At 35.7% G+C, this 23,661-nt stretch overlaps 1 protein-coding gene across 12 annotated transcripts in view; it reads right to left on the minus strand.

The window, feature by feature from the left end:
• The window catches only part of MBD5 (methyl-CpG binding domain protein 5), a 407,333-nt gene that overhangs the window by 49,219 nt on the left and 334,453 nt on the right, over positions 1–23,661 (minus strand). For 10 of the 12 annotated variants that reach the window (XR_011377588.1, XM_070045989.1, XM_070045986.1 and 7 more), the window contains 4 exons: positions 19,443–19,617; positions 8,741–9,413; positions 5,168–5,270; positions 3,923–4,103 (listed from right to left, as the gene is read on the minus strand). Coding sequence is in view for 11 of the 12 variants with exons in the window: in XM_070045989.1 (XP_069902090.1) it covers positions 3,923–4,103; positions 5,168–5,270; positions 8,741–8,853 (397 nt within the window). In the remaining variant the exon portion in view is untranslated. The remainder of the gene's footprint in view (positions 1–3,922; positions 4,104–5,167; positions 5,271–8,740; positions 9,414–19,442; positions 19,618–23,661) is intronic. The other 2 variants (XM_070045987.1, XM_070045988.1) reach the window with 2 other exon arrangements.

The raw sequence follows: 23,661 nt of genomic DNA on the forward strand, positions 1-23,661 counted from the left end.
GAATTACCATTTTCACCAGAAAATTTGTTGCCCTATAAAGGTTTGTATAACCTTACTAAAACCTCCTCGGGACAGCTACGAAAACTCTTCCTCATCCCAATATTTTCACTGTGAGAGTAACAGAGTCTTAATTTTTGTGAATTAAGTAAATAAGATTCTGAATCTTTTACAAAGGGAGTGATAACAACAGTAAATACAGTGAAGTTAAACAATCATGCTAAACTTTATATCAAATTTGCAATACTTTAACACTTCAATTTCTTTCCCATTAATTAGTCATTGTTGTAAAACCAGCCTCAGTCAACCAAATTAGGTAAAAGATTGCAATTCTTTTAGTAGGATAGAATTCTTACGCAAAATTTAGTCAGAGTGCAAAAATCTTCAGTACTGGGCTCCAATTGAGTATTCTCTTTTTACAGACTGCATTGCTCCCTAGCTGGCTTTTTGGAATCCCTTCAGTTCTTTCAGAGATCAGACAGAATACAGGCAACAAAAGCAACCTGGTTCATCATACAGAATTTTCATTTGATGTCAGAATTCTAGGTTTAAGTTTTTTTAGCCCCAAAGGAAGTTTAACTATTTTATAAGGTTGTGACTTCTAAAACAGGGATGGCAAATAAAATTAGTTTCATATACCAATTCCCATCAACTGGTGGTGGCTGCTTAGAGAGCTATGCTGAAAAGGGTGCTGAGCTCTAGCTGGACTCCATGAGAAAATGCCAATGAGTCTATTAGAGGCACAGGAGATAAGAGTGGTACTATTCATACTATACATTGGCCACCCCAATTCTTAGACTTACAGCATATCAGCAAGTATACTCAGATTCATTTGCAATCAGAGGTATATTTACTTAAATGGATAATTACACATTTAAGATAAATAAACTTCTCCTACCTGCTGAGTAGTATACAGGTCAAATCATAACATAACAATTTCTAAGTCAGTGGTTCTCAACCCGGGATAAACAGAAGTCTTGGTAGTGTACAATCAAGAAGTAAGAGAATGTAGTGAACGTATATTTTTCTCGGGAAATGTGGGCTTTCTGTTTCTGGCATGGTAGAGATGCTTTGATAGAGCATTTCTGTATATAATACAGTACATGAAAAGTTGAGAACCAATCATAAAAGAAAATCACAGCAGATAAACTCAACTGAATTCATTTTCTTGTTAAAGAAAGATTTTTACAGTTTGTGATCAAGGAAATAACATATGAAAAATATTTGGGGCACTGAGCTTGGCATATAGTGAGAACATAGTCGTCTGTATTAACATCACTAACATTATTACGGGACTGACTGTGTCCTCTTTAGTAATAAAACCACCAAGTTGTGTCTTTTCTTGTTCATTTATATAGCTGTCTACAATTCAATGATTAAAAATATAGACATTGGCATTTTTACATTCAACAGAATTTAGAAAGTAGCTGTCGTTTAGAAAGGATTTCTTCCATAGTGGGGAAAAATAGGTACCATCTTTAAAATAAAAGGAATACTAAACAGATAACAAACAGAAGTCATGCTGCTCTTATGTTGCAGTTAGGAACTAAAGTATTACAAGAGTTGGCAAATGTAAATGCTAGGTACTCATCAAGTGCTTTTGTGTATATTAAATAGACCTTTCGAAAGAGGTGTTGTATGTTTATGCATGTAAAATAAAGAGAGGTGAAAACTACTACATGAGTCTTCTTAATCTTTATTTAAATCCCAACCTTTTAATATAATTTAAAATTAGAAAATTGAAATAAATGCTATGTCTGAAATTGGTAAAAGAGTAGAAATTAATCCAATAAAGTATATCATTTTAAAAGGAGATGGAGATATACCTCTTATACCTATACTAGTTAAATATTTACCTTTAATTTCAATAATGAAACTTGTATGTATAGAGTAGGACAAAGGACCTAGACCGAGATTCTGCTCCAATCATTAAAAAGGAAACAAGGCAGACTCTGTAGACAGAGCTGAAATGGTTTGATATGATGTGAAGTGAGAATGGCAGCAGATATGAGCATGTGCAAACACATGTGCAAGGTAAGATGCAAAAATGAAAACATACTTACATCAAGGTGGCAGGCTAATGATAAATTTTAAATAATTTATTACTGTTAAATGTCTTTAAGTTGTTGCAATATCTTTTAATTTAAAAAACATAGCTCATTAAAGAAAAAGAAAAATTCACTAAAATATATTTTTTTCTTACATACCTTAGTGGAGCAAATTTTTCTGATCATTCCTGTTAAAGTTTAAAGGTTAGAGGGTTATTGGAGAGGAGCTCTCTGCTAATAACTGCCAAGTTTGTCTTTCCCTACCCTCTTCACATGAGTTCTAAGTGTGACTCTTTAATGACCTGTTTGGTGTCACAACTGCTTCTCTTTGTATCTAAAACTATCAATAATTTGGCCTCAATTTACCTATGCAGGTTTAAATTTCCACTCAAGTCACATTAGTTTCCATATCATTTCTTAATTATGCTATACTTATTCTAGACAAGAATTTTCTTATTTCCCTTATGTCTCTAAATCCTACCATTTTCCAGGGCTGGTTCAAATCTGAGTTCTACCATAAAGCTTTCTCTGATCACTACAAGTTATATTCCTCATCCTTATTTTTCAGAACTCTGCAGAACAATGCTACTTATCTTTCATAAACAAATGCTTTGGTGTTCAGCTGTATTTTATCCAGAATTACTATTCAAGTGTTAATGGTAATATTTTGGAGAGTTCATATTCTAGCCCTTACAAAAAGAAGTTCCTCAGCCTCAAAGTATAATTCCACAAATTACATATAAATCATAAAGGGAAAATGTACCTCAATCATGGACATAACTTTAACCAAGAAATCAAACTTAATGTCATCAATACGGGATAAACTGCCATCATGTGCTTCCTAATGAGGATATAACATCACCTATGCAGTATTCCTATCAAACTATGTTTAACCTGAATATAAATATGAGGAAGCAATCAGGCAAATCCAAATTGAGGAACATCTATAAAACTGGCCTAGACTCTTCAAAAGTATCAACGTCATGAAAGATTTAAAAAGACTGGGGAATTGATGTAGATTAAAGAAAAGTAACGTCTCTTTGCAGTTGCACAATCTTTGCATCCTGGATTTTAAAAAAGATTGGATTGAAAAAACTGTAAGAATATTATTAGGACAACTGGAGAAATCTGAATATAGACTGCATATTAGATAATACTATCATAACAGTTTTAAATTTCCTGAATGTGATAATTAGACCGTGGTTTATATAAGAGAACATCCATGTGTGTTGAAATACTTAGAGGTGAATTGTCACAATATCTGCAACTCCTGAAACAAAACGTTAACTGGTAAATCTAGGGTACTCGAACTGTTCATGTAATTTTTCTGCAGCTTTGAAATTTTTAAAAATTCGTGTGTGCATACAAGCGTGTGTGCATGCATGTGTTGGATGGAGGTATAAAAAATTCTCGGCAAGGTGATTTGTTAGTAGGTGTTCAATATGTAGCTATTAAATGACTAAAAGAATAACACTGCCAGTTCTTGATAACATTGCTAGTTGCATTTAAGGACTTGATACTACACATTCCAATAAAGCCCTAGGAAAACGGCTACATTTGTTTCCTAAAAACCAATGGCACTTTCTCTTTTGTTAGCTCAGCTCTACGTACCATAGCATTTGTATGTGCTAATCAGTGTTTATTTTCCTCATTTAACTAAATGATTTGGATAGGAAACTTTGGGTGACAACTTCATGGGAATTTTTCAGAACTAATTTGCTATTTGCAATAAAATGATAAAACATACATAATTTTAAATGCATTGTGCATGTTTGAAAAGTGGACTCAGAAAATGCTTGGCAAAGTGATTTCTAGTGACTCCTCCAGGAGAGGAGTGGGGGAGGAAAAATCCCTAAAACCTTCACCATATTACATACTTGTTCCTCCTCCGGGACTGGGGAGCACCAGAGAAGGATGTGGGGCTTCCATGCTTTTATGAAGTGTGGCCACTGCAATGATTTTTCTTTTATGTATGCATAGCTTTGTGACATCTTCATCTGCTTTAACATCTTCTGCAGTTCTCTGTTTCACAGCAGCTCCAGGATCAAAATTAAACACCTGGAAAAAGCACAGCCTTTGTTTAAAATATGTCTGTAAAAATATTAAGTAAAAAGATCCCCTTGTTAAAAAAAAGTTTTGCATAGATTAACCCATAAATCTGAATACAACTTTCTCAAGTTTTTAAATTTAAGAAAAGCAACTTTATATATAATGGAATAAATACTTCTGCTGAACTCATGGTTTTTAGTGGCAGGGTAAATAATAAGAATTATCCTAATTCTGAGATAGCCAAGATAAATATATGGAAAGGAATAGTATCTGATAATGTTCCCAATTTTAGATACTTCCTGATGTTATAACAGTACAAAAACAGATGAAGTACAGTTAAGAAACCCTAAAATCTGACATTGCTATATGCTAACTTTTTCTTTGGCTTTACTTTATTGCTATATTAATATGACCTTTTCACTGATTTAAAAAATCTACCAATCTATTTAAAAAAATATTTATTGTGTATATACTTATAAGCTGTTTCAAGTGCTTTTTTGTGAATGAGGTGACACAAATAAAAAAGAAAAACTTGTCTATTAATCGTTAGTTCTATGATTGGGACTATTATAGATACCCAGAAAACAATGACATGTTTCTATAGTAAATATTTTATCATTTAAAATGATTTTACTTTTTACCTTGCAAAGGAGTAAAACAGTTTCACTTTTGGCTATGAGGGTTCAGCTTTGTAATTTAAGAAATATTTGTGGCAGATCTATCAACACCAGTACTAAAAATAACATTGCAGACTGAGCAGGAGGGAAAAAAATACTGCACTATTAAATAGTGAGCATGGGTATAGCTCTAATAAAACGGTGCAAAAGGGGTTTTGATGAAATATTTAATATGAATATAGGTTTGTCACCTTTGAAAATGACTCTTGGACTTGAACTATTTTCCACAATCTTTAAGCATTCCAAAATGCATGCAAAAGATATATAATTTAAGACTTTAAAATGTATAAATGATTGGAGAAGTAATATAAAAATGAAATGCCAAATGAGAAAAGCAAATATATGAAACACCTAAAAAATGAAAAATTGCTGATACATCTATTGCGAAATGGTTACCTTGGGAAGAATAAGAGGACATTCCAAGCCACACTTGCATGTTCCGTCAGTAAGCAGGTATGTTTTAACCTGCTCCAAGCAAGATAACAAAGACCCACTGGGACTGTGAAAATAGTTTAAAAAAACATCAGGAAATAATTCTGACTGCACATATTATATGAAAAACGGCATAATTTATAGTCTTACTGTCCTTCACAGGGTTTTTTCCTATGAAATATTGTCCTACTAAGGAAAAGCATTTTCTTTGTCAGTATTATGTTAGCTACTAAATTATAGCCTTTAACACTATCACTCTTTCTTCTGACCAAAATATTTCTCAGAAAAATACAGATCTTCATAGAAAAATAAATAAAAGTATTTTGACAACCAAGAGTGGACTAAGGATGGGAAAAATGTATTCTTAAGAAAGAGCAGGTAAGAAAGGAACAAGAAAACTACATGAAAGTAATCATTATCATTTTAAACTAGAAGATCTACTTCTAAAGCTGTTTGAGGAAAAACTGAAATTTAGGAACACGCTGGAGGTCAAACCAGAAAGTCACTAAGTTTACAAAAATTCGAGCTAACAAGTTCTTCCCTTTAATCTTGGAGTCTAGAACCAAGCTGCCCCTGTGTAAAAACAGGCTTCTCTTTTTCCTCCCTCATTCATGTGTTTCTTTGAAGATAGATCAATGTGGCCCAGCTCAAATTCTACTGAAGATCCAAGCTGTACTTATAAGGATGGGGAACTCTTGAGGAGACAGGGTTTTAGGTGGCAGAAAGGTTCCTTGCAGGCCTTGCGGCTGGTTATGGGGTAGTGCTCTCAACATTACTACTCTTTGGGTCACAGAAGTTAGTATGATATGTGAATACTGATCAAATTTAAGTCTACAGATGAGGTACTAATTCTGATGACAGGATAAGTCTCTAATGTTTATTTACAATGAGGATTAGTTTAAAATGGGCAATTTGCATTTTAGGACTTCTATTATTAAGGTACTGATTTTACAGCTTGTATGCATATTATGTCTTGAAAACTATTATATACTTTTTATTCAAGAATATCTTTTATTTATGACTATTTACCAAAACTTTCGCTTAAGCCATCTGATAAAGTTTAACCAGAAACGATATCTCCATTTCATAAACAAAGCTTTACATTACCGGGGGTAGACTATTCTGCTTCTACAAAAACACAGGTAGTAGTTTGGTGTCTATAAATAAACCAGCTTTAAAATGCAATTCGTATTTTACTTATGGACAATCATATAAGTGACTTACGCATGTAGAAAATCACAATTAAAATCCTCAACTTTGTTAACTCTCTCATTTATTTGGGCTAACAATTTTTTTCAGATGATATGCAAAGAATAATAATTCCCATATTACAGACTGGAGTTCCACCCTAGCGGTAGGGGCAGCAAGATGTTTTTGGAGGTCTGGTAATTTTGATAAAACAAAATCACTAGTTATGTGAAGAATCCATGAATTTTATGAAAAGAAACTGCCTAATGTGTTACAGTTAAAAAAAGTGTATGAATGAATCCTAGAGGCAGTTAATTGTAAAATTAAACTTGAAGACAAGAATTCCTGAATTCTATGAGTACTCTACTCTAGTCACTTTAAAAACACTTCCTCTCAATCAGTCAGTTGGGTTCTTTCCTTTAGTTGCAGCTCTTTAATTAACTTTTGGGAGTAATAATTAACATAAAAATAGTTACAAGTCTTATGGCATAGATAAAGCTTAGAAGATTGGAAGCAGGTGGGAAATTTAATGTGCAGCCTCAATGCCACCCTGAGGCAGGAGCAGCTGGAGACTAACCTAAAAATTATAAGCAAACTGCACATTGCAAAGGAAGCTATAGAAGGAGGGCTAGGCTCTTCTACATGTTCAAGTAGTAATTTAACCAGTTATATACAAACAAATCAAACCCATGCTGGCTGAATTTATTTGAAGGTGTCTTACCTTATCTGGCAAAGTTAGTTTCCAAAATAATCTTTAGTGTACAGATTTGGATTGGGAGAATTCAAACTCATACTAACAGATAGTAAAGTCTACTCAGACTTGGAAAAGTCATGAGCAAGATAACTGACAGATTCCCAGACTTAATTTGCTTTAACCTAACTCTCAGCAACCTGAAAAGCTGATTTATTTTTCATAGGGATAAAGATGAAGTAAAACAAAAACAAAACAAACAAAATCCCCCCAAAACTAAGTTATCAAGATTTTTGGAGTTATTTGCTCTAAGCTGAATATATATTTGCTCCTTACAGACTAGGAAAACCATAAATATGAACATAACACTGATATCTTGCTATATTATTGATACATTGCTAACAAAGTATTTCTGGCAGTTTGTTAACAGCACTGACAATAGAAACACTTTGAGAAAGTTATTCCGTGTGTCCTCATCCATCTAAGCTACCATGGGGTGAGCTCCACATTCCCTGCTTTCTTATCCCTTCACCTCAATTAATATAGAGCAATAGCTTGAATATTACAGAAACAAAAAACACGTGTGCAAAAGAATTTCAATTGGTCATTAAGTTTACCTCAAGAAATACCTTTCACAAAACAAACCAAACAACCAACCAGCCAACCAACCAACCCAGGACAGAATCTGAACTGACAGTAGAGTTGTTATAGTATGAAATCATTTGGGTTTATATAATGGAAAATTCTTCATTTATATAAATACATCTTTGCACAAATGAGAATTCCGTTGAAGCTGAGATACAAATAACCACAATGAAAGTAACAACATTAATGTAATGATGCAATGTGATATTTTTTAAAAAGTTCTCTTTGTAATAGTTTTTCTTATTACATCACAAAGAAAGATTTATGGTATTCTAATCATATACTTACTGATAAACTACAAAGTAAGGAACTTAGGTGCCAATTGTTTAATAATAAGACTAAAACTTCTTGCCAACAGTTCAGTTACTTCATTCAAGTTGTTCAACATAATAAAGGCTGTCAAAATTTAAAAGAGCAGGCATTTATATGTAATTTGTATGATTTTTACTTGTGAGATGACTCCATCATGACTTATTCTTTTACTATTATATGCAGGGAATAGATTAAAAACTGCACAGAAAAAATAGGGAAATTATTTTTAGTTAATATCAGGCATTAAGAAACTAATAATTGAAACTGCCTATAGATAAAAACACTTAACCTTACATCAGAATAGCCAGCTGAAGCACTATGAAGGACACAATAATATTGTGAGGAGACATTGGGTCTGTTTTCAGTATTTTACATTCTCCTGTGAATGTAGTAATGATGCTCATGAGTTTCTTTTAGAAATCTTCCTATTTTTCTTTATCCTTGTTAGAGAGATAAGCAGGATGACATTTTATATAAACACAAATAATGCATAAAAATCCTCTCTTGTAACCTAAGGCAATTTACATCGCAAAACAGTACAGAATAAAAACACTTAAATACTTCCAGCATGAAGATCATTTATTCAAATTAATTTCAGGTGCTGTCCATTATAATAGTTACACTCTCAGAGGAACAGACTGTACCTCCTTCAGCTGGGGACCACAAACTTGGAGGTAGCACAGGTAATGATAAGGGCTCACCTGACATAAAGCACTCCATTTTGATCCACACGACGCTGCCAACCCACAGGAACTTGTATAGCTGGAAGACCTCCATCCTTGTCCCCTCCGTCACACTCCTTGCCTCCATTCATTTTCTGTGTCTGCTTGGGACTCCCCAAAGATATCAGCAATAAGATGATATCCTTATATTACAGGGCATCATGGCCTTCAAAAATGGCCAACGCAGCACAGTTTTCCCCAGACTGTACAAAATGCATTGGGAAGCTTCGGCTCAGTTTGGAACCAAGTCCTTGAAATCTGCCATTGTAGAAAAAATCAGTTTCCCATTATAATCTACATTAAATAATCAATATTTAATTCCTAAGGATGGTCTACATGGGTAAAAACGAGTGCTTCTGACTAAGGAAAATCATATTCACCAATGCTGGTACCTGTCTGAAGTGGGGGAGGGGAGGAGTGTAAGTTTTTAGTTCAACATTTTGTCTTGAACCTTGATGTTGGACTAAAATAACCTCTATTGTTTAGAAACTGTTCTCATTTTTACAGTGTGAGTCAGTTAATATTTCCAGGTACTACCCGCCTTTATAGGCCACATTCTTTAAACTTTCTCTTCATCTTCCAATCTGAATCCAAGATGTTGCAGGTTGGTTCATCTGATGTTTTCATGTCTTCAAAATTCCAATAATGTAGCCTGAAACATATGTAAATATGTAAACACTACATTTAATAATGAAAAACTGAGAAGCTGCACACTGTTTTTCTTTTTTTTTAACATCTTTATTGGAATATAATTGCTTTACAATGTTGTGTTAGCTTCTGCTGTATAACAAAGTGAACCAGCTATAAGTATACATATATCCCCACATCTCCTCCCTCTTGCATCTCCCTCCCACTCTCCCTATCCCACCCCTCTAGGTGGTCAGAAAGCACCGAGCTGATCTCCCTCTGCTATGTGGCTTCTTCCCACTAGCTATCTATTTTACATTTGGTAGTGTATATATGTCAATGCTACTCTCTCACTTCGTCCCAGCTTTCCCTTCCCCTCCCGGTGTCCTCAAGTCCATTCTCTATGTCTGCATCTTTATTCCTGTCCTGTCCCTAGGTTCATAAGAACCATTTTTGTTTGTTTGTTTTTAGATTCCATATATATGTGTTAGCATACGGTATTTGTTTTTTTCTTTCTGACTTAGTTCACTCTGTATGACAGACTCTAGGTCCATCCACCTCACTACAAATAGTTCAATTTTGTTTCTTTTTATGGCTGAGTAATATTCCATTGTATATATGTGCCACATCTTCTTTACCCATTCATCTGTCGATGGACACTTAGGTTGCTTCTACGTCTTGGTTATTGTAAGTAGTGCTGCAATTAACATTGTGGTACATGTCTCTTTTTGAATTATGGTTTCCTCAGGGTATATGCCCAGTAATGGGATTGCTGGATCATATGGTAGTTCCATTTTTGTTTTTTTAAGGAACCTCCATACTGTTCTAAGCTGTACACTTTTAAAAATAGAATAAACTGGTAAGTGTACTAAACCACTCTTAAGTCCTCTGCTGTCAAAATCACATGTCAAACTCAACGTGTTTTCTTCTTCCAACTTGATCCACTTACTCCAGTTAAAACAATTTGGTTGCTCTTGCAACTTTCTAATTGCAAGATAGAGATAGACCCATAATTATGGCGTTACACATATACACACAGAATCTCCTTCTAACTGACAATAAAAACATATTTACGCACAACCTCCTTCTGACAATAAAAACATATTTATCACCTCTTAGAACCTGAAAACTAGAAAGTTGTGTGTTAATCCAATCACTTTTTTTTTTGGCCATGTAGGATCTTAGTTCCCCGACCAGGGATTGAACCCACATCCCCTGCATTGGGAGCAAGAAGTCTTAACCACTGGACTGCCAGGGAAGTTCCTCAAAAACTGTGTTAAATGACTTAAGATTCATATAATAATAGTAAAACTTTAAAAAGTTAAAATAAAAATTAATATTTTAGATTGTTTTAAATATATGTGCATGTATAACTCAATCAACACATAGTGTAAGTATACACAAAACTACTCAATCTGCATTCTTACAAGTCTGCATATTTAAGTTGGTCCCAAATCTATTTTTAGATGTCTTCATTGGGAAAGCAGGAGAATGCTTTATAGTAAAAGGCATCATGATTCAGGCATACACCTTATTGTAGCCTCGGCTCTGAGGCAGATTAAAGGTGTTGTAATGAAGCAAATACTAATATAGCTGAAAGTCAGGAACCATGGGGATGGGTGTGGGAAACACTGGCAGGCAATGGGAAAACCAGAAAAAATTTATTGGGAAAAATGTGGGGTGTAAAGGATAGTGCCAAGTAGTACATTCTCAATGGTGACTCAAGGTGCTAATTTGCATTTCTGGGTCCACTCCACTGGGTCTATGCCTCTCAAAGAAATGACCTGCTTGCAAGCACAGCTTCCTATTTCTGTCTCCCATTCACCGACCCCTGCTGATCACATATGTGTTTTATTCATGTTTCACTTAACAGTTAATGAGTGGCTATTATGTACGAGGCACTATGCTATGTGCTGGATTACAAAGACGGTAAGACACCAGTTTATCCAAAGCCCCAGGAAATATTTGTGTTTAGCACTAAAGAGGTGCTGAGGGACTTCCCCGGCAGTCCAGTGGTTAAGACTCTGCACTTCCACTGCAGGGGGTGAGAGTTTGATCCCTGGTCAGGGAAGTAAGATCCTGCAGGCGGTGTGGCAAAAAAAAAAAAAAAAAAGCTGCTGAGTGGGGTAGAATAGAAAGGAAAGAGGCAGGGAATGGGACGAGAAAGGATGGAGAGAGCAAGGAAGGGACAGTTCCTGTCCTCAAGAAGTTTCCAGCCTAGTGGAGTTCCTGGTGCTAGTGAAAGATGTGACAGAGATAAGAATTTTGTGTGATCCTGGACTCCCAGTTTGGCCAAATAGCAACAGACCCCAATGAGTGAAACTTTTTTTTTACAGTCCTTTTTCATGCTCATTTTACTACCTTGCTTTTTCCTAAAGAAACCTCTTCCGTGGTCTGTGGTCTTCAGATTGGACCACCTCTCATCTTCCTCACTTTCAAGCTTTCTTTTAGATGCCTATTTCTTTCTTTCTTTTTTTTTGTCTGCCTGCTCTTGCTTGTGACTCCAACTTCCCCAAGACTGACTGGCTCACTCCATTAAGTAATTTGTAGATCTGCCAGATAATAACATTGGATTCATTTCTGCCAAATGTCTCCCTCATATTTCAATAATCAAAAATACAAATATCTGACGGCTGGGTTTTGCTTAGACCAGCAGTTCTCAAAGCATGGTCCTGCGACAAGCATCATTATTGTTACTAACATCTGGGAACATGTCAGAAATACAATTCACAGGACTGACCCCATACTTTCTAAATTAGAAACTCTGGGGGCAGCCCCCTAGGTGATTCTAATGCATGCTCAAGCTTGAGACCCACTGGCTTAGACTAATGCCCCTGCTTTCCATCCCCGGACATGACCGGTTTTACATTTCTACACCATGCAGGCAGCCAGCCTACTTCCTTTTGTTCCTGGGAGGGTCATCCTTTTTTTGGCTGATACTTCACCATTCTAGAGGAAGCTCAGTTGTAAGGGCCTTAGGAACCCTTCACGCAGCTGAGGTCCAGTAACTATACAGTTATCATCTATTTATCTCTAAGAGGCATTGATTTCCTCAACATTCATTTTGTAAATTTGGAAAATTCAGAGATGTTTGAGATGAAAACTAAAATTGAACTGTAATCTCACTGTTGAATCATACCCACTGCAAACATGGATGACTTTCTTTCAGTCATTGTTTTTGGAAATTTCTAAAAGCACACATTAAAAAAAAGAATTTAATCTAATAAACAATGAACCACTACTCCAAATTCACAATGTAAGCATTTTGTCACTTTTGCTTATTTAAAAAAACAAAACACTTTAAAAATATTACAGATGAAGTTAAATACTACCCCTCACCCCCATCCAATTTCTCTTTTTCATCCCATTCATCTCCCCTCTGGCTTAAAGGCAACATCCTTATTTTGGTCTGTATCTTTCCAGGCTATGTTTTTTTTTAAAATAAATTTATTTATTTTATTTATTTATTTTTGGCTGCGTTGGGTCTCCGGTGCCACGTGCGGGCTTTCTCTAGTTGCAGCGAGTGGGGGCTACTCTTCCTTGCGGTGCGTGCGCTTCTCATTGCAGTGGCTTCTCTTGTTGCGGAGCACGGGCTCTAGGCATGCGGGCTTTAGTAGTTGCAGCATGCGGGCTCAGTAGCTGCGGCTCGTGGGCTCTAGAGTGCAGGCTCAGTAGTTGTGGCGCATGGGCTTAGTTGCTCCGTGGCATGTGGGATCTTCCCGGACCAGGGCTCGAACCCGTGTCCCCTACATTGACAGGCGGATTCTTAACAACTGCGCCACCAGGGAAGCCCGAGGCTATGTTTTTATATGTTTATTCCTTATGTATATATGTAAACAATATTTGGTTTTGTTATATGTATTTTAAAGTTTTTACATAAATACTACTATACATATATACCATTCTGCAACTTGCTTTTTAAAATTCAACATTGCTTTGAGTGCTATCTCTGTTGAGATACATAGATCTATCTCTATTGCAGATATATAGATCCAATTTGTTAATTTTAAACATTTGAATGGTATTCTAACATATGACTTTACGATTATTCATCTATTGGTATATCAATCATATTAATGTTGGGTTGTAGGGTCTGCACGTTTAAACTTTAGAGGCACTGCCAAATTGCTCTCTAAAGTAGCTACACTAATTCCATTTTTTTCTATGTATAATAGTGCCTTCTTTCCTTTAAATATTGAATTATTACCACTTTATACTTTATTTTCACCTTGAGCATTAAATATTTTTCCAAAATATGACTTTTAATTGCTTAGAATTTTCTTGGACAGAGGTTTATAATTTATTTACTTACTGCCCTTTTGTGGATTTTCTCCTAAATTTTCACAATTACTAATAAATCTGAGGTAAATATCTCTGTACATAAATATATGGCCATTTTGATAATTCACTTAGAAGTATTTGCTAAAATAGAATTGCATAATTTTAGGGCCTTTGATAAATTTCCTAAAGTGCCAAGAGGGTAGTTTTAGGAAAACATTTCAGGACATGCTTCTCAAACTTTTGAAATCCATGCATGCCCTCTTTTGCTGAATATTAAAATCTATTCTATTTGCCTCCGAGATTCTGATAAGTTTATCTTCTATATAGACCAATCATTCAAGATTTAGTCGTTTTATTTTTATAGTTTTATGATGAAAACACCAGTTTCTCCTCTTTTCCAAATTTAACATAAAAACTACATATCCACAACATTTTCCCTTCACTCCTTCCCCAAAGATTCCATTATGACCCACTCTGTTTATATGGCTTGGTTCAAGCCCAGTAGACACAGGTTAAAACAGAAAAGATATTGTAATATGAAAGGCACCTCCATCTCATTAATACCAAGGATCAGGGATAGATCTTATACTTAGAACATAATTAAAATTTATTTCACAAACATTTCTGGTAGCAATAACAAAATTCACAAAGATGTGTGTGTGTGTGTGTGTGTGTGTGTATGTTCTGAGAATATCTGCCACCATTCTACCAACAATTTCATTTTCCAACCATCTTTCAATATGCAAATTAGTCTATGAGAGTCGACTTTTGGTGAACTGAATTTTAGTGACCTGATTCACTTCTTTGCATTGGCTTCATTCAGAATTCAAATTAGATGTCACCTCCTCAAGGAGATCACACTGTAAATCCTAGGTATTCTCTGAAACTTTGTTAATTCACTGATACCTCTTATTACCCGATTTTTTTCTTATCATTTTTTGTTTGTTTATTGCCTATCTCTCCCCACAGGAATGTAAACTCCTCACAGCAGGGACTTGTTTCTCTAGGTTCCTCCAGTAGTCCCACTTCCTGGTGTAGTACCCCTGGCCTACAGGAGGTACTTAAATACTTGATGAAGACAAGCTACAAGTTACTACAATGACTACATTCTAGTTAGCCAATACAGTTTTATATTTTGATTTTTACCACGTAGGCCTGTAAAGTTTTAGCAACACAGGTGTCTGAAGTGAAAGAAAAGTTTTTAAAAGAAGTCAACAGAAGCCGGTGACTATGCATGTTGACAAAAAATACAAAGGATGTTTTTTGCTCTAGATTTGTCCCTAATGATCTCAAAATATCTGAGTAATAACTTCTGTGTAGCAAAAGTATGATAGGGCTTCTAAAAAAAACAATATGCTAACTTTATACTTTATTTGTAAAGTGTATCAGAGTTTTATTTAAATGGTTTATATACACACTTTAATTGGATTAATAATGGAACCACTAAAATAGATGAATGCAACCATATAAAAATGAAACTTGTATTTCAACAGGATGATAATTAATGCAATAGACCTTTTTCCTCTATCTCCTTTACTGACATTCTTGTCAACCTAAGAATAAATTCACTGTTATGCAGTGGTAAGTGTATATTTTAAAAGTTACACCCAAAACGCCATGCAGACTAAATATCAGAGAATATGACATCATGAAAATAAGTAGGTAATCTTCATAAGTCTTTCTGAATAACATCAAACATCATACATTCTTCTGAATAATGTCACACAACCTTGATTAATGTAAAAATAATGAATTGATTTTTAAGTCATGTGATATTATGAGTAAATTCTATTAAAATGTTTATAATGACGTCACGCATTAATCTTGTGCTCAGGGCCATTACTTGGATACACAGTAGGACAGAATGAATCCTGAATGAGCTATTACCAAGGTGAGACTATGTAAATTAGGTAAAACATCAATATTTAATGTTATATAAGTTATCATTTGTACTTTTTATACAATGATTATAAACTTAACTCAGGAAATATTCAAAGTTAAGAAGTCTCCTCCAGTAAATCAACTATATACTTCAATAAAAAAATTTAAAAAAATAGAAAAAAGAAGTCTCCTCCATTCTGACATTTGCAAGGGTGAATGCCTCATGTTCTCCAATTGAGAAAAAAAGCTCACATAAAACCTACCTCTATACTTAAATTCCAAAACAATATGTACATGCAACAACAGGTATAATTGGATTAAGAAATAACATAAGCGTTAGCATTTTGAAGAGTAATGTCTGAGTGGCTACAATGTTATCATTTGATTGGGTAATGAATGGATATACTCATCATCTTTCCATCATTATTAAGTTAAATTATGCTTCTTAGGGTAACCCTGAATGACATTTCCCTTTTCAGTGATCTTTCATCCTCATATCTATTATTTAAACAGTTCCTTAAAAGTACTTAGCCAGTCTTCCCATTCAACCTTCCCATCTGTTTCACCTTTCACCTATTTACTCAAGCTATGCATTTTTATTTATGAGCACACTTATCTTACAGTTATATCTTCTTTCATTTAAAAAAAAAAACCTTCCAAAAAGTAGCCTCATTTTAACTCTGGTTATTATTTTCATTTGGTTCTTATATTCACTGTGCAGCCACCTCTTCCAAAACATACCTCTCAGATACATCTTTTGTAAGAGACCTAATGCCTCTGCCAGGCTCTACTTACTCACCCCAAAGTACCCCAGTACATTTACACCTGTTTTATACAGTTGTATCAGGATACCACAAGCACATCTTTCCTGCTCTGATCACTAAAACTCTCTAGTTTCAAACGTCCTTGCCCTTTCAGTGCAGAAGAGTGTAAACATTCAAAAACTGTGCATGAGGATCACATTCACGTGGAATGTTACACTTTTTCACAAACTCGGAAGGTATAGGGATAGGCTCCTGAGACTGAGGTCAGTCTTCAGAGTCAAGGTAACAGGGATCCTGACCTATGCCCTTCTATGGTCAGGAGGATTACTTACACAGGCCATTTCATGTTACCAACGTTCAGCAACACATTCTCGGCACATAGAAGCCTTTGGAGAATTAAGTGCTGAATGTAGTAGATTGCAATTGTAGTAGATTGCAATTGGCCACAAATATTTTGTAGCTCCTTCCATCAGGAATTGGGACTTATTACTCTGTGGAGAGAGAAAAGTCCAGCTGGTCCAGCTAGTCCAGCTGAAGCCCCAGACATGTAACTGAGCCCAGCCAGCACCATGTGGAACAGGAATGAGCTGTCCCAGTTAAGCCCAGCCTAGACTTCCAACCCACAGAATCATGAGTATTATTTCAAATAGCCAAACATTATACTGCAAATGATCTAGAAGTCTAAAATAGGATTTTATTTAAATTAAGTACAGTATTGAGATGCTATGTAGCTGTACATTTTAATAGCTTGTGACCTTGGAAAAGTTTAAAAAATTTTCTTTCCTTATAAAATGGAGATTTTATAGAACTGCTTTGTTCTGGGGATACAATAAGTTAAAAGTCGTAAACTAGTACCTAGCACATAATAAATATCTAAGTTGTTATTATTTATACATAGCTATTAAAATCATGTTATTGAAAAGGTCCATGACATTGTCAGGTGAAAAAACACATGACAAAGTTGCATGTATAGTATAAATCTTCATTTACAAAAATGCTACTATTTATGTAGATATAGTAATAGAACAGCAGTATCTTCCCCATGCTTATCCCTGGATAGCAGGAACATGAGTGACTTTTATTTTCTTCATTGCTTTTCTATATTTTCAAAAAATTTTTATAATAAAAATGTGTTGGATCTGTAATTAGGAAAATTATTATTTCCAAAAAAATTAAATGTTATATCCATAGAACAGCTAATTAATGTTTCCCCAATACTTAAAAGCATTAGGGAAGATTTTTATTGGAAACAGTCACAAGCTTTGTGCCTAGTATTATGCTATTATTTCTCTTTCTGTTTTAGCTAAGTGGAGAAAAAGATAGGGAGAGTCAGAAAGAATACCACATTAACCTGACTGACCTAAATAGCAGAAAGAAAAATTAAGGCTATCCCTTTGATTTGTTCTAAAATGTCTCAGGCTGTCACCCTTACTTTTCTGCTTGCAATGTCATCTGTCATCCCCATGTTTTTCATTAAACCAACTTCTGATTATCTCAGTTTTCACATGTCACTTCCTCAGAGAGGCCTTCCCTGGTTTCTCCAGTCATTACTTGGTTTTCCAGGTCTAAATTTAGTTCTCTTTATAACTCCCCCTTATGATATTCAGGAATTCACATGCATTACTACCCATAACTGAGCTTTTTCTTTGCGCTCACCATTCTACATGACTACAAAGAAAAAGCAACTGAGGCAGCTAACTTCAAGTTACAGCTTCCCTTGTGCCTTAAAAAATATAGAAGGAAAGTGAGGGTTTGTATGAACATGTAGAAAATGCTTATGATGCAGTTTACTTTCTTAGAAGCCAAAAAGTGAACAATCACAGCTCCCAAATACATATTCTTTAAAAAAAATTTAGAGAACTGTTTTAAAGTGTAGTAACAGGTCACGCCAGAACATTTATAAACTAATTAATAAACTCACTGTAACTCTGAGGGAAAATTTATTTATGATATATTTCTGCATATTTGGCATCAACATAGTTGGCTATTTCTGCTTTTCTATGGTATAGTAAAATTTCTCATAAAGATTATTTATAAAAAATACTTGCTTACATTTACATAATCTTTTTAAGAGTGCATTAAGCAAGTTTAAGGGGTTATTTTCACATTTTATCTGTGAATTACTAGTATTTCGGCTACTCAAGGTAGCTCAATAGGTCAAATCATTGTTAAAAAAAAGATATCAATTTTTTAAAATCAAAACTGTACTAAGAATGAAACAATTGTGATTTTTGTCCATCTGGGGGTTGTACAACATATTGAAACAACTAATGTTTATGTACTCTTTTACTTAAAAAATGTTTTAGCATTCTTCAATTCACATGGCAATGGATGCCAAGTTCCTACCTGGAGTAATTAGTTCCACATAGAGGTAATGGTCCCCACCGCCCCCCTGTAACACTGGCAATCAAGTTACTCAAAGTGAAAACAGGAAGATTCCTCAGCCATTGAAGAAACAAATACATTGTCTCTTTATATGTATAAATATCTAGGAACACTTAAGTCTAATCAACATCTCCAGCAAACATAATTAAATGTAAAGGATAACCATAGTCTAATTAATTATCTGATAAGGTTCTCAAGATGCAAGAGAAAGAAGACAGTCTCTGTGTAAATTCTAGAAGGGGCAGCCCAAAGCATACAATCTCTAAATCCCATGATCTTTTACTGTGTTTATTTAGCTTACACATCAGGAAGGAAATGAGTAAGTAGTAATACCTGTAGATGTTTAGTGGTGGCATAAGAAAAGTGTCTCAAGGAGACTCCATCTAGCATTTGACTGCTCAGTGGAATGCTGATGGTGGCAGAGAAAATGTAGCAGCCAAAGAAAACTTATGCACAAAATGTTCAGGTTGGAGAGAAAGGTAGTTTCAATAGCACAAAACCAGGCATAGAATATTTTAGAGAACATGCTGAAGCAAAGCAAAACCTGTAGAAAATAAAGTCTGCAATTTAACAAATAGGTAAGCAAAATACAAAACCAAGTTACAAACACGAGGGCTCTGGGCCAAATCCCACCTGTGGAAGTATCTGGCACGCACACAGTTTGAGAATAATAATACAAGTGAATTAATTGACAATACTTAAATCAAAAGATGTCACATGAAAATTTGCATTTCCTGCTTTACCTGAGAAACTGGACAATGTGGTAACACTAGGTCAGCATTCCTGCCTTGCAACAATTATCTGGAACGGAGCAGTGGCTGCTCCTTCAGAAAGGACTTGGCTCTCCAGTACACTGCAGTGGCTTCCTGCTTCATTCCCACCAGCCTGGCCTCCGTAGGCACTTGGGTTTCCAACCTTCTGGAATAGAAAGGACCTTGAGGTAAGGCTTGAAGGACAGACTGTAGACCTTGACAAGAGGTACAACTTATTTCTTTTAATGACCATTTAACCTACACTTCATTGTTTCTTCACAAGGGTAGAGGATGAACTCTCTACTCTGTAGTGGATCTTCACGCATTGTTAGTATATGAAGGAATACCAGCCAGCACACACAGTCAACCTTCTTAATGAAATTGATTTAACCCTGTGACTATGGTGATTGTTGAATTAGAGGAGTCAGAGGGTACAGAGAATGCTCATCCAACTTTAATTCTTTATCTTTCCTTCTTTCTTAGAACCATTGTCAGCAATACCACATTATCATTATTTCAGGAACTTAATGTTGGGATAAAAGAATTATGGAACCAAATTGTACATTATCATTACTGAGTTACAAAAAGACATTTTCCCCTGACTTTTAAAACGGCTTCCTTTTAGCAAATAAGGAAAAACATTATAAGGACTTTCAAAAGTATACTTGAGACCTTATTACCCCTTACTTAATTTTCTCCTAGCCATCAGGGAGACAAGGACAAGGTTGCGCCTCAGCGTGGGTAAAATAATCCTTGGTGCAGTTTAACTCATTTTGTTCTGTTTCCACAGGCATTGAACAACCCTTTAATTATTTGATGGATTTCATAGGAGCTTTGATATCATTAAGTTAGTGACTTAGATATCAGATACAGGTATTTCAGTAAATGAAAACCAACCAACCAACAAACAGGTCACCTGGTTTATAAATTAAATTCTTGCAAATATTGAATCAACATTGTGAAAATGACCATACTACCCAAAGCAATCTATAGATTCAATGCAGTCCCTATCAAACTAACAATGGCATTTTTCACAGAACTAGAACAAAAAATTTCAATTTGTATGGAAACACGAAAGACCCTGAATAGCCAAAACAATCTTGAGAAAGAAAAACGGAGCTGGAGGAATCAGGCTCCCTGATTTCAGACTATATTACAAAGCTACAGTAATCAAGACAGTATGGTACTGGCACAAAAACAGAAATATAGATCAATGGAACAGGATAGAAAGCCCAGAGATAAACCTACACACATATGGTCAACTAATCTATGACAAAGGAGGCAAGGGCATAGAATGGAGAAAAGACAGTCTCTTCAATAAGTGGTGCTGGGAAAACTGGACAGCTACATGTAAAAGAGTGAAATTAGAACACTCCCTAACACCATACACAAAAATAAACTCAAAATGGATTAAACACCTAAATGTAAGGTTAGACACTATAAAACTCTCAGAGGAAAACATAGGCAGAACACTCCATGACATAAATCACAGCAAGATCCTTTCTGACTCACCCCCTAGAGAAATGGAAATAAAAACAAAAATAAACAAATGGGGGGCTTCCCTGGTGGCGCAGTGGTTGAGAGTCCGCCTGCCAATACAGGGTACACGGGTTTGTGCCCCAGTCCGGGAAGATCCCACATGCCACGGAGTGGCTAGGCCCGTAAGCCATGGCCGCTGAGCCTGCGCATCTGGAGCCTGTGCTCCGCAACAGGAGAGGTCACAGCAATGAGAGACCCACGTACTGTAAAAATAACAAAAACAAAAATGAAAACAAATGAGGCCTAATGAAACTTCAAAGCTTTTGCACAGCAAAGGAAACCATAAACAAGATGAAAAGACAACCCTCAGAATGGGAGAAAATATTTGCAAATGAAGCAATTAACAAAGGATTAACCTCCAAAATTTACAAGCAGCTCATGCAGCTCAATATCAAAAAAACAAAAAACCCAATCCAAAAATGGGCAGAAGACCTAAATAGACATTTCTCCAAACAAGATATATACAGATTGCCAACAAACACATGAAAGGATGCTCAACATCATTAATCATTAGAGAAATGCAAATCAAAACTACAATGAGGTATCACCTCACACCAGTCAGAATGGCCATCATCAAAAAATCTACAAACAATAAATGCTGTAGAGGGTGTGGAGAAAAGGGAACCCTCTTGCACTGTTGCTGAGAATGTAAATTGATACAGCCACTATGGAGAACAGTATGGAGGTTCCTTAAAAAACTAAAAACAGAACTGCCATACGACCCAGCAATCCCACTACTGGGCATATACCCTGAGAAAACCATAATTCAAAGAGTCATGTACCACAGTGTTCATTGAAGCACTATTTCCAATAACCAGGACATGGAAGGATCCTAAGTGTCCATTGACAGATGAATGGATAAAGAAGATGTAGCACTTATATGCAATGGACTATTACTCAGCCATAAGAAGAAATGAAATTGAGTTATTTGTAGTGAGGTGGATGGACCTAGAGACTGTCATACAGAGTGAAGTAAGTCAGAAAGAGAAAAACAAATATCGTAAACTAACACATATATATGGAATCTAAAAAAGAAAAAAAAAAGTTCTGAAGAACCTAGGGGCAGGACAGGAATAAAGACGCAGACATAGAGAATGGACTTGAGGACACGGGTGGGGGGGGAAGGGTAAGCCGGGACAATTTGAGAGAGTGGCATGGACATATATACACTACCAAATTTAAAATACATAGCTAGTGGGAAGCAGTTGCATAGCACAGGGAGATCAGCTCCGTGCCTTGTGACCACCCAGAGGTGTGGGATAGGGAGGGTGGGAGGGAGACGCAAGAGGGAGGAGATATGGGTATATATGTATATGTATAGCTGATTCACTTTGTTATACAGCAGAAACTAACACACCATTGTAAAGCAATTATACTCCAATAAAGATGTTAAAAAATATATATATAGATGGTCTTTTTTCAGAACCTAGAGGCCCATCACCCTTGAGAGGAATGGCGAAGTCAATGTTTTAAAATTGGAAAAGTAGGGATCACATTCTGGACCACAGTACTCCACAGGGTGCTCCTCTACCTTTGAGGTCTTTCCAGATATCTGGCCTACTTTTTCTTTTTCTTTTTGATTTTGGGCCAAAGCAGGAAAGGGGACTGTGTAGGACAGGGTGTAGCAGCATGCTTGAGCAACGCTATTCCTCAGAAAGCAGCCAAGAGAGACAAAGAAACAACTAAGGGATGTGTGACCAAGGTTAAATAACTATGTTTCTATATTCCTGATATATTAAAGGTACTCCTGGCATTATATTTAATGTTTTAAGTTTATTGGGAGTCAACTACATGTGAAGCACTGTAACAGATACTCGGGGCCCAGACATAAAGAGAACATTGTTCCCCTAGCTCAAGGAGCTTACTGTCTGAGCGCTGGAGGGTAGGGAGGTGGGCAGTCAGGTAAACAGGTAATTAATTAGAACACTGAGTGACACCAGCTGTGCTAGGGCTAAGTATGGAGCGCTAAATGAACACAAAGAAAGAGCTAGTCCAGTTTTCAGGGATCAGAGAAAGGGGGAAGCAGGATACATCTAAGGATGTGCAGAGGTTACACAGGCAAAGAAAGGTTAGTAGGAGACCTGAAACCTTACCGAATCCACGCAAATGATCTTAGTTCCAAAAGATTAATATTGAATATTTTATATTTATCTGGCAATAATAATCCCAATATGGTACTCATTTTTAGCTGGTAAGCAAGCATAAAGGTCTCATTTTGTTAGATCTGTTAACCTTGAGATGTGATAAGTGATGAGGCATTAATGAATATTTTCCACAGGAAGATCTGGATGCCTACCCGATGCCTTAAATAGAAAATGATGCCCTGACATCCAGATAAGCAAATATTGTTCTGTATAAGAAATACTATGAAAGAATGATGATTCACTTCAGTAAGAAAGTGATTTAGATGTGACTGCACTGGAAGCAGAAGCTAAAACAAACAAGATATGGATGAGGGAGCCTTCCTCCATAGATAAAGTAGTTCAAAACTGTTTGGAAGTATATCCTTTAATAAAAATATGTCTTAAAATAAAAGAAGTCCATAAGTGATGAAAATAAGATGACTGTTGTGCTAAAGTTATTCTGGCCAAATGTATAAATAATACTGGCTGACATCCTACCATCTTCTGGGACTTTATACATACACATATTAACTCACTTAGCCTTGTCA

This window comes from Globicephala melas, chromosome 7 (genome assembly GCF_963455315.2).
Source record: "Globicephala melas chromosome 7, mGloMel1.2, whole genome shotgun sequence".
Classification (NCBI taxonomy): Eukaryota; Metazoa; Chordata; class Mammalia; order Artiodactyla; family Delphinidae; genus Globicephala; species Globicephala melas.